Here is an 11,660-nt window from a genome sequence, read left to right as displayed (position 1 = left end):
CGAGCTTGCCATTTTAAGCAGGTGCAACCCTATTAGAAAAACTGATTTGCAATACGTATTGAGCCAACAGCCAAGCTCAGACTTTGTACCTCCTGCTAGCTAGCACCACGCTGGAACCAGCCTCGCTTCTTTTACTTTACTTTTATTTTTATCCACTAAGCCAGGCTGGAAAAGGGCGGTTGTGATTCAGATGGGTGACAAAAACAAACAAACAAACAAGCCCCGAGTGCCCACTCTGCACAGTGACACTATGAGAGGCTGCAAATCAGCTCCCGTGTGTCTCCTTTGGACTCAGAGCTGGCTTTTTCTGTCTTACTGCACGAGTGAAGTTGTTCATAAATCCCAAACCACGTGAAAAGAAAAACCTGTCTCCCACAGAGTCTTAAAATGCCTCAAACATAGTACGAACAACCAGGCAAAAATCTAACAATTGTTAACATTTTATTCCCAACAGCTGTTCAGCCTGAAAAGTCTCATTAATGCACTAATGAACAAAACCAAAAACAAATGAAAAAATAAAACAACAAAAAAGGAAGGGGAAACAAAGTAAAATAAACTTTAACAAAGTTTAAAACACATTATAAATAAGTACAGCTCCAGAGCATAATTTACAAATACAAAACCACATAGAAACATATGTACAGAAGAGTTACATTACGTACAAATATGTATAAAAATACCCCAGTGTTTATTCTCATGCTAAAGCTGCATGGCTAGAGTTATCTTTGGTACTAAGCTTAGGAAAAAAATTGTTTTACACAACACAGCCCTGGCTGTATAATATGCCACAAGTAGGAAGACCAGAGCAAACCTCCATGGGTTTCAAGGAGGTTTTGGGTGGGTGTTTACCCAGAGTATCCCCCCCGCCCAGTGCATTGCATATTGCAGGATCAGGGCAGAAAGAAAGGGCTTACAGAGGCAACTGCTGGCAGAGGAGTTCTTTAATACATTATACAAGGCACTTCATAAGAAATCTCTTCATTTTTTTTTTTCCTGCTCTCTTCTAAGACTCACTGGATGTCTACACTTGGCTTTTGCTGATATCACTTTGTGGTTATAGTTTTTAAACTTCTTATTCTACATTCAGGATTAGAAGCCTCTTAAAAAATTAATTCAGTTCACTTTTGTCTGCAGAATTTAGACGGCAAGCCATCAAAACCACCTAACATTTTCCAGGATGCGGAAAAGGCTTTTTATCTGCTTTCTGCTGGTGGTTAAGGGGTGTTCTTGTTTTAAAAGCTGAGAAGATCTGGCTTCCTGGAAGAACTCCTGGGAAATGTCCACATTGAAATGCTGTTTGCAAAAGCGTATGTTCCTCTGTGCTGCCAAATACACTGGCAACTTCCAATCCCTTTGCAGCGCCCGCCGGTCGACTGCCTCAGTGTCCTACACCTCTGTTCCATCCCGGGTGTAGATGAGGCTGTTAACGGTGAAGTTGTAGTAGTGGTTGTACTGGGCTCCCTGGCTGCTGCTGCTGGGATGGAAGGAGCTGTAGTAGGCGGGGGAAGGTCCTGCAACTCGCTGCAGCTGGTCTGGTGAAGGCACCTCCTGAGAAGAGCTGCTGGAAGGGTTGAAAGTGCCACTGCTCAGCTGTCCGGGAGAGAAGTTCCTGTGATGCAGGTCATTGCCGAGACCTCCTGTCAACCGGCTGCCTCCGCTGCTCAACGAGCTCATGCCGCTGAAGAAGGTGCTGAGGCAGCTAGGGGTGGATGAAATGATACTGGAGGGAGAGGAGCTTTTTGGATGGTCCCTGGCAGAAGGTGAGGGGTCCAGCTCTGGGGGTGGACTGTTTCCACATGGTTTTCCTGTGGCTGGGATGGATCGCTCTTCCTCGGTCTTCAAGCCCCCCAGAGAGGAAGCTGCAGATGTGGTTGCGGGGGCATTGGGCTCAGAGCGCCGCTTGCGTTTGCGACGGAAGTTCCCGTTGTCAAACATCTTCTCGCAGTTGGGATCTAAGGTCCAATAGTTTCCCTTCCCTGGTGGAAAACAGGAGAAACAAGAGAGAATCTCAGTCAACTTTTGTGACAGTGAGCCCCTCCACAAACAGATAAGCAATATCCATGAATTTTCCAGTCAGCGCAGCACCTACACCTTTCCTACACATGTTCCTCCTCTGTGTGTTGTACAAGCATCCAAAACCTGGCTCCTCATCATGACCTCCACCCCTCCGATGCCCAAGTGAACTTAAAGGTCATGTGAAGGAGGAAAAAACTTCCCCATCACAGAGCATAAACCTCTCTGGAGGATCTGCACTTTTGCCTCAGACTTTACCAAAGGGAATGCGCAGCAGGGCTCCCTTTGCTCTGGCTGTCTCACAGCAAGAAGAGGCACTTGGAGCCACCTCGGCTCTGGGTGACAAGGTGGTGCCGCTGCCATGGCTCTTCTCAGAAGAGCTGGTGGAAAGGCAGGCTGACACAGCCGAGTATGCCAAAGGGACAGGATTCTGGCAGTGCTGAGCTGCAGGAGCTGCAGGCGAGCCGCCCGCTGCCCATGACTTAGTGGCGGTGGTGGCATTAGCTGTCTCTACACACTTCTTATAGAATCATAGAATCATGAAGGTTGGAAAAGACCTCTAAGATCATCCTGTCCAACCATCAGCCCAACACCACCGTGCCTACTAAACTATGTCACTAAGTGACACCTTTACCCGTGTTTTGAACACCTCCAGGGAAGGAGACTCCACCACTTCCCTGTTCTTGCCCATGCTCAGGGCTGACAGGACCAGTGACCCCATGATGTTCTCGCGTGTCCTCTCCAAGCCAGGCTGGACCCGCACCATCCAGGAGTGCCTCTGCCCTCTGCCCACTCCAGGGCTCTGGCTGTGCCCAGAACCAGGCAGGGAGGGGAACCATGAATCACAGCCAAAGAAGCCAGGTCTTGCACAACCAGTACTCCCAGCCTCAGCCCACCGAGTCAGCTCGGAACTGGGGTGAGGGCTGGGGCCAGTTGCCCCTCACCGACACTCCCGTGGGGGTTGGTGCTGTGTCCGAGGGGGCGGAAAGGGTCAGTGTCCTCAAAGTGACAGGCTTGAGGGGACAAGGGAGCCTGGTCTCCTCATATCACCAGCCCTAAGGGGACAAAGGAGCCCAGTCTCCCCATGACACCAGCCCCAAGAGTACAAGGAAGCCCCAACTTCTCACAGTGATCAGCCCAGATGGAGCCTGATCTCCTCATAGCGCCCGGCTTGAGGGGACAAGGGAGCCTGGGTTCCTCATGTCACCGGCCCCAAGGGAACTAGAGAGTCCAGTCTCCTTACATCACCAGTCCCGAGGGGACAAGCTCAGTCTCCTCCTCATACCAGCCCCAAGGGGACAAGGGAGCCCAATCTCCTCACACCCACGGACCTCGACAGGACAAGGGAGCCTGATGTCCTCATGTCACCAACCCCGAGGGGATAAGGGAGCCCCAGCTTCTCACAATGATCTGTCCCAAAGGGACAAGGGAGCTCAGTGTCCTCATGTCACTGGTCCCAAGGGGACAAGGAACCTGGCGTCCTCATAGCAATCAGCCCTGAAAGGAGAAGGGAGCCTTAACTTCTCACAGCGACTGGCCTGGAGGGGACAAGGGGATCCCGGTCTCCTCCTGTCGCCAGTCCCGAGGGGACAAGGGAACCCCGTCTCCTCATTTCACTGTCCCTGATGGGACAAGGGAGCTCAGTCTTCTGATGTCACCAGCCCCAAGGGGGCACGAAAGCCCAGTTTCCTTCTGTCACCAGCCACGAGGGACAAGAGAGCTCAGCCTCCTCCTGTCACCAGCCCTGAGGAGACAAGAGGATCCCGGTCTCTTTATCACACAGGCCCCGAGGGGAAAAGGGAGCCCAGTCTCATCATCTCACCAGATCTAAGGGGACAAGGGAGCCCGATCTCTTTATATCACAAGCCCCGAGGGGACAAAAGAGCCCTGTCTCCTAATTTCACTGTCCCCGAGGGGGACAAGAGAACCCGGTCTCCTGTCACCAGCCCGGAGGGGATGAGAGGATCCCAGTCTCCTCCTGTCACCAGCCTCGAAAGGACAAGGGACCTCGATCTTCTGATGCCACTGTCCCCGAGGGGACAAGAGGACTCCGTTCTCTTCCTGCCACCAGCCCCGACAGGACAGGGGACCTCGGTCTTCTGATGTCACCAGCCACGAGGGGGCAAGGAGTCCCGGTCTCCTCTCACCAGCTCCAAGGCCACAAGGGAGCCCGGTCTCCTAATTTCACTGTCCCCTGGGGGGGCAAGAGAGCCCGGTCTGCTGCTGTCACCAGCCCGGAGGGGACAAGGGGATCCCGGTCTCCTGTCACCGGCCCCGAGGGGACGAGGGACTTCGGTCTTCTGATGCCATCGGCCCCGAGGGGACACGGGGACCGCGGTCTCCTCCTGCCACCGGCCCCGAGGGGACACGGGGACAGCGGTCTCCTCCTGCCACCGGCCCCGAGGGGACACGAGGACCGCGGTCTCCTCCTGCCACCGGCCTCGAAGGGACACGGGGACCGCGGTCTCCTCCTGCCACCGGCCCCGAGGGGACAGAGGATCGCGGTCTCCTCCTGCCACCGGCCCCGAGGGGACCCGCGGATGGGGCACCGCTTCCTCCTCATTCACCCCGCGGCGGTGCGGCTCCCCCGAACCCTTCTCCCGGCGCTCCCCCCGGCCCATCCCCTCCTCCCCGAGCATCCCGGCGGCCTCACCGGGGTCATCCTCGTCGCGGGGCACCTTTCGGAAGCAGTCGTTGAGGCTGAGGTTGTGGCGGATGCTGTTCTGCCATCCCGCCTTGCTGCGCTTGTAGAAGGGGAAATTCTCGGCCACGTACTGGTAGATGTGGCTGAGGGTGAGCTTCCTCTCGGGAGCGCTCTGGATGGCCATGGCGATCAGCGCCGAGTAGGAGTACGGCGGCCTCACCAGCTTCAGCAGCTCCTCCTGGCTCGCCAGGCTCAGCCAGCTCAGCTCCGCTCCGCCCGCGGGCGGCGATCCGGGCGCCGGGGGGGACCCCACCAGCTGCGCCCCCCGCGAGCAGCCGTACGACCCCGGCGGCAGGAACGGGGCCGCGGCGGAGCCGGGGGGAGCCTGCAGGTAGGGTGCGGGGCTGTTCATGCCCCAGAGGTACCCGGCGTTGGCGGGAGCCCCGTATTCGCCCAGCGCGTAGCCGCCCGCCCGCTGCCCCGAGGATGCGGCGGCGGCAGCAGCGGCGGCGGCGGCGGCTGCGGCGGCGCCGGGAGGATGGAGGCTGGGCTGGGGGTAGACGCTGAAGTTCTCGCTGCAGTACACAGCCATGTCGGGGGCTTCCTGAGCGCTGCGGGGCTGCGGGGGCGCGGGGGCGGCCGCCGGCGCCGAGGCTCTGGGCTGCAACTCACCGGCGCTCATAATCCCTGCCCATGCAGGGCGGCCGGCGCTCCCCACCAGCTCCCGTCCTTATCCCCCGCGCCCCCTCCTCCTCCTCCTCCGGTGGCCCCAGACCAAAAAATCCCGGGGGGCTGCTGCGCGGAGCCCTTATAGGCGCTGCCGTGCGCCCAGCCTCCCCGCTCGGGGAGCAGCCAGTAGCGCGGCTCCGTGCCGGGCAAGGAGGCGGAGGGGGCCCAAAAGTGGCGATGGGGGGAGGGACCGGCGGAGGGGAGCTGCGGGAGGCGCCAAGGATTTGGCTCCCGGCAGCGCGGGGGCAGCATCCCTGAGCCTGCCCTCCCCGCCGGGATGCTCACCCCGCCCCGCCCCGTCCCGTCCCGTCCCCTCCACGGGTCTCTCTGCACCGCCCCGATGCTGCCCGGCTGCCCCCCGCCCTGCAACCTCCCTCCACGGCGGTCTCTGCACTGCCCCGATGCTGCTTGGCTGCCCCCCCCCCAACCCTTCCATCCCCCTCCACGGGGATCTCCCCGCTGCCCCGGTGCTCCCCGTCCTGCCACCCCCTCCCCAGGTCTCTCTGCACTGCCCCGATGCTGCCCGGCTGCCCCCCGCCCTCCCACCCTCTTTGACGGGGTCTCTCCGCTCTGTCCCGACGCTGCTTTTCTGCCCTTCGCCCTGTCACCCCCTCCTCTGGTCTCCCCGCGTCTTCCCAGTGCCGTCCAGTTGCCCTGACACCCCCACCCCGAGCTGTTCCAGTGATGCCAAGCCTCTCTCCGCCCTGTAGCCTCCATCCTCGGGTCTCTCCGTGCTGCCCCGGTTCTCCCCGGTGTCCCCCAGCCCTGTCTCCCCCTCCCCGGGGTCTCCCGACTCTCATCCCCCCTTTTTCCCACGGATGCGATTGTCCCAGGTCCCTTCGACTCCAAAACTCATGTCTAGAGGGTTTAGCGTCGCTAAATGTGAATGGTGAATGTGAAGGGTGAAATTCCCTTAAAACTGTGTAATTTAAGAGTAATTTTGCTGCCCGTCTCGTAACTGCCGGGTTTGAGATCGCAAGTTAATTAGTTCTGGATAAGGAATTGCCCGAAATTAAACAAACAAACAACATCGGCGTGTTCCCTCGTCTTGCGGGAGGAAAGGGCTGGAAGTGGTGGGGTGTGATTTAATGAATAAAAGTTGGTTTTTCGTGCTTCGAGGGAGCTTGAGGGAAAGCGCATCCTTTTGCAGAGAAAAAACTGTCGGTATTCGTAAGGACCCCGAGACCCCGGGGTTTGTAGCGGGACTTACTCCGGGAAATCCTTCTCGTTCGGGGCAAAACACACGACCGGACCCATAACAAGAAAAATCCGGTCAATGGTGCGGGAGAATTTAGTCTTTGCAGCCACTTAGAAGATGTAAATCTCGTTTAAGGATTGTTACTCCGTTTCCTGCTTGTAAAACTGCATGAAAATCCTTTTTCCAGTTACAGATGCAAGGCTTTCTCCCTAGAGCTGCAAACGCCGGGTGTCTTGGTTACATCAAGATTTTGGGGAGAGGAGTGTTTGGGAAAAGTCTATGTGTTTTGTGTCTTTGATAAAATCGGTATAAATGCACAAGTAAATCAGTGAAGCTGAATGGGGACAGCTTTCCCCGGCTACCTTCAATCATAGGATCATAGAATCAGTAGGTTGGAAAGGACCCACTGGATCATCGAGTCCAACCAATCTCAAATTCTCATTTCTCGTGTTACCTAAGCAGGATTTTTACCACCATAATTCGTTTTAAAAGAAGTAGGCAAACGGATTGGAGACAGAGAATACCTTAAAAGTGTGATAAAGAATTATGAGTTTGGATTTTTCCCTTTAATGATGAGGGGAGGTGTTTGGGGGGTTTTTTTTGTGTGTGTGTTTGGGGTTTTTTTTCGTGTTTTGGGGTTTTTTGTGTGTTTTGGGGTTTTTTTTGCGTGTTCTGGATTTTTTAATGTGTCCGTGTGTTTTTATTTAGTTTCTGTCACTGTTGCTGCTGCTAATTTTTTTTTTTTTCATCTTTTGGGGAAAGAGCTTACCTGACCGTGCATTTGGATAGCCACAACAGCAGGAGAAAATTTTACATTATGTGTTGCAAGGTGCCTTTTCCCTTCTCAGCTTCCTTGCCTTTATTATTTATAACAGTTCCACATCTTTTTGGAGAAGGGTCGCATTGCAAAAATGCTAATTTGAAGTCTGACCGGACACCGAGCATCTAAACCAAGCAGTTTATGGGGAAATCATAGCTGGAAAGGGCATCTAAAGGCCAAGAAGCAGGTGTATTTTCAAAAAGCAGCTTTCCTCTGTGCTTGAAGAGCTGAGCCGAGAATATTCTTCTCTAAAATCACAACGAATCTGTGTTTAACCGTTTGCTCAAAAAGTCCGCGGTCGTTGCGAACGGGAGAGGAGCAGTCAGTGGTATCTCCGTATCGCTTCAAACTGCGGCTCTTCTTGCTGGGATTTGATGTATTTGGGCTAAGGCAGAGCCATCTAGAGGAACAGCCCGGCTACGACCAGGCGGGAAAAGCATTTTTCTCTCAGAGGCATGGTTTGCTGCCTCCGAGTTGCCTTTAGCTGATTTCTCTGCTTCTAATAAAGGAAACGGGTCAGAAAGTAATGCTGAATTGGCTCCAACCAAAATGCGTGTCCTCAGAAAACTCCAGCTTGCTTTATGAAATAGTAAGGAATGTGAAACAAAAATAGCTTTAGAGAGGTTATTACCTATGCAAACCAACACTTAATTTAAAGTGCGGGGAGAATAAAGCTTTGATGGTGTGACGGCTTTAAAAAATGTTTAATTTCTTAGTGCATTTAACCTGCAAGTAGCGTGCAGTGTTGCCTCAAAACCTTGTCAGCTCTCTGTACAAACCTGTTGCTGTTCTCTTCTGCCAAGGCACAAGGAGAGGCGCGTGAAGAGATCCAGAACTCTGCCTCTCTGCTTTCTAAGGAGTGCTTTATTCCAGGAAGGTCTGGGAGATATTTGCCCTTCAGAAACGCACCAAGAACCTGGAAAGCGAGGTGCTGAAACGCAAAACTGAAATCAGTTTCAAGGTAAGAGTCTGAGGCTCCTGTCCATCCCTGCGAGCAGATTTGGGGTTGGGTTTGAGCAACGCTGTGAAATTACTCTGTTATTACCGGGAATGCCGCTGCAGCATTCTTTAGCGTTGGCATTATGATTGTGGCAGTGAGGTCTGCTGGGTAGAGGGAGCCCATGGCACCGGGGAGCTGCAGCCAGACCATAACCCCAGCCAGCTGGTATTACGTGCAAACCTCTCCAGCCAGCCTTCTTGGAAAGTGTTTCAAGACTTCCTGAGGAACCATGCTGCAGGAGAGCAAGGTCCTTCTCATCCTTGCTAGCAACGTTATTCCCTTCGTTATTGCGCTTGTCCTTGTCACGCATGTGGCAAGCACTTTCCCCTGTAGGAAGGCACTGTCTTTGTCTCTAAGGCCCTGCTTCTCTGAACATGTAGGTACAGGCTTAACTTTCCTGTTGGGAATCTCGGGTGTGTACAGCCGAACACGGAAACTTGAAAATGCTCCAAACATGAATACCCAGCCTTGCAGTGGGAACCAATACCTGCACCCACCTGGATCTCTCTCCATTTCCGAAGGATGCTGAGGTCTAGGCACGGGGAATATGTTGGAAGACTGGGACATAATAACCCACATTGGCCACTATTGACTTTACCAGTAAGAGAGAGACCAGAATCCCCTCAATGGCTCCAAACTGCTGCAGTGAAGCAGGAACCACAGGTTTGGTTTGGTTTTGGCTGCATTTGCTATATAAGTCTTACTTTTATCCCCAGGGCTGTCAAGACACGAGACAGTAACTTGGTGGCCCATCTGTGAAAGAATTCTTTGTGTGCAGGTTGTATCTTTCTCCAGAGTCATCACAGAAATGGGGAATGAGTTCTTCATCCTCTGGTACAAGACGGGAGAGTAACCTTTTTTCTTGCAGTGGTCCAGGACTGTGGTTCCACTTTCAAGAATATCAAGAAAATTACTAAAACCACCTCATACTAAATTTAAGCTGTAGTATCACCCTTTATTTACCTCTTTATTAAACCCATTCCTTCACAGGCTGGGTACTTTACACCTATTAATATGTCCTAAGAAAGTTTCCTCTTTCACTCGCCTTGTGATTTGTCCTGTAAATGGGTAACAGAGAGAGAACATCTGATGGTGCGCAATAGATATTTCACTGCCACAAATTTGGGAAGGGTGTTCTGTGTATCAGAAGTGATTTTACCTAAACAGGGAAAGAAGCCTGACTTTGGGGTTTGTGGGCAAAGAGGAGCCAGGTGGGAGACAGAAGGAAGTCTGCTGGTTGGGAGTGGATTAAGCACATGCTCCAGCTGTTTGGAAACACATTTGCAGAAGCTCTCAGCACCATGCATTACACCCTGCCTCTCCTCAAACTTAAGATTCACAAAAAGCGTTTAAAAATCCTCACTCTGATCCCATGAATTTAACCTTTCCTCATTTTATTTTTGCAACAATAAAGAAATCCACCTGACTGTGAGGTGTGACTAACTTGGTACTGTCGGATAACACCTTTTCTGAGAGGAGCATTAAGCAGGGGGCTTCCTCCCTCCTGCTTAAGCTGGACATGACCTGGGTTGAAATAAAGTGACCCACCAGCACTTTGCAGCATTTGTGGTGACATACAGTCATTGAGGGGTAGGGGGCATGATTTCATATATATGTATATATTGGTATATATTGGTATCTATTGTTACATATTTGCATATTTTTTACTATTTTCCTATGTTGTCATCATTGTTGTTGTTATTATTAATATTATTATTATTATTTCATTAGAGCTGTAGTTTTAGTTTCCAGTCTGCAAGTCTTTTTCCTCTCATTTCCCTTTCCGCTTTCCCTGCGTGTGGGAAGAGGGAATGGGGAGCCCAACTCCTCAGTTTTGGCTGCCAAAATTGGCCAGGCTGGGGCTAAACAGCGACACCTGGTAATTCACAACCAAGAGTTTCAGAACTTTTGGAAGCAGGAACATACCGTGTGGGCCATTAATGCTGACTTGTTGTTTTGGGACACTAGAGAGATTTTAGAGGACTAAGAAAGCAGATATTGGCTCATTATTTAAAAGGACTCGGCAAAGGAGCTGGGTAATGCTAAGACTGGCCTGTCACTGTTAAAGGGAAGAAATAGTGAGCAAATCACTTGACTAATGAATTCTTAAAGAAGGCAATAAAATTGATGCAAATGAGTGTGCGTATTTAGAAATTGTCAAACCAATTTGATGTTCTCCAGTAAGACTGAGCAACTTTTGATATAACTTATTTCTGAAAGAGGTTGATTAATACCATGTTGGGATGGATTTTTAAATATAAATGTATGAAATGAACATGGTGAAAATTAAGTGTATCTAGCTGGTTAAACGGAGATCTCCAAATGTCACTGTGAAAAACGGACCCTTTAGTCTCTTTGCAGGGAAATCCTGTGGAAACTGGTTCATTACTCTGTTTCTGTCATTGATTTGGGGGGGATGGGAATAGACAATCATTGTAGACTGGATGTGTAAGGTCTAAAACTGGAGCTATGCAGTGTTAAATAATGAAGACCTCACTGTCAGTTCACTGGCACAGAACTACCTCGATCTCTGCATGGCAACTGGGAGCAAATGGGCAGAGCGTATTTTCATACGGAGAAGCAAAAAGCACATTTAGGAACAAAATCTGAGACTGATGAGGTGATGGAGTCCATCTCAGAAATTAATAATTTTATAAGAAGTTGTGATTGTTCTTGTGAATAATCAGCTTTTCCTTAGGGTCATCTTGGATGAATGAGGCATAGAAATTATAAGGAATTACAATTCATACTGGTACTGTATCAAATCACGATAGCACCTACAAAATCATCAGTAGGAGGGTGAAGTAACAGAGATGAAGTTGTTTACGACCCAATCAAATACAAGACCTATGGGACATCAAGCAAAACTCATAGGAACCATGTTCCCAACAACATACAACTGCATACAATATGCAGCTATGCTTTGAAGCTTCTCAAGGAACTCTAATTACTTATGGAAAGGGAAAATTAAGGAATAAGGGAATATCGTTTGCAGTCTATAAATATCTATGCAAGATCAGAAGCATGAGGATAAAGGACAAAGTCAGAACAGAAATCAGTGGCCAGAAATGAGGCAGGACATATAGAAGGGGCTCAATTCTGCTGCTCACACTGGGATAGCTGGGGCTGTTTGAGGTACTTTGCAGCCTCCAGTGGTCTCCCAGTGATATTATTTCAAATACATGAGGCCCTGCAGATATCTCAGCTACCCTAGAGAACCTCAGACAACTCTAAACATCTTTGCAACTGAGTTAAG

At 51.3% G+C, this 11,660-nt stretch overlaps 1 protein-coding gene across 1 annotated transcript; it reads right to left on the bottom strand.

Moving 5' to 3' along the window:
• Window positions 1-424: 424 nt before the first annotated feature.
• FOXI3 (forkhead box I3) lies at window positions 425-5,442 on the bottom strand. The gene is made up of 2 exons (XM_054065367.1): window positions 4,667-5,442; window positions 425-1,976 (listed from the first exon to the last, which is right to left on the bottom strand). The coding sequence occupies exons 1-2, from the start codon at window positions 5,337-5,339 to the stop codon at window positions 1,387-1,389; spliced, it is 1,263 nt and encodes a 420-aa protein (XP_053921342.1). The 5' UTR covers window positions 5,340-5,442; the 3' UTR covers window positions 425-1,386.
• Window positions 5,443-11,660: the final 6,218 nt, after the last annotated feature.

This window comes from Cuculus canorus, chromosome 4, assembly GCF_017976375.1.
Source record: "Cuculus canorus isolate bCucCan1 chromosome 4, bCucCan1.pri, whole genome shotgun sequence".
Lineage (NCBI taxonomy): Eukaryota > Metazoa > Chordata > Aves > Cuculiformes > Cuculidae > Cuculus > Cuculus canorus.
This window is presented reverse-complemented; position numbering and strand designations above follow the sequence as displayed.

Bases quoted from the DNA above. Each gene is read 5' to 3' on its own strand.
- FOXI3 (XM_054065367.1), bottom strand. From the start codon at position 5,339: ATGAGCGCCGGTGAGTTGCAGCCCAGAGCCTCGGCGCCGGCGGCCGCC. The intron at 1,977-4,666 runs GTGAGGCCGCCG...GTTTTCCACCAG, and splicing joins CCGCGACGAGGATGACCCCG to GGAAGGGAAACTATTGGACC.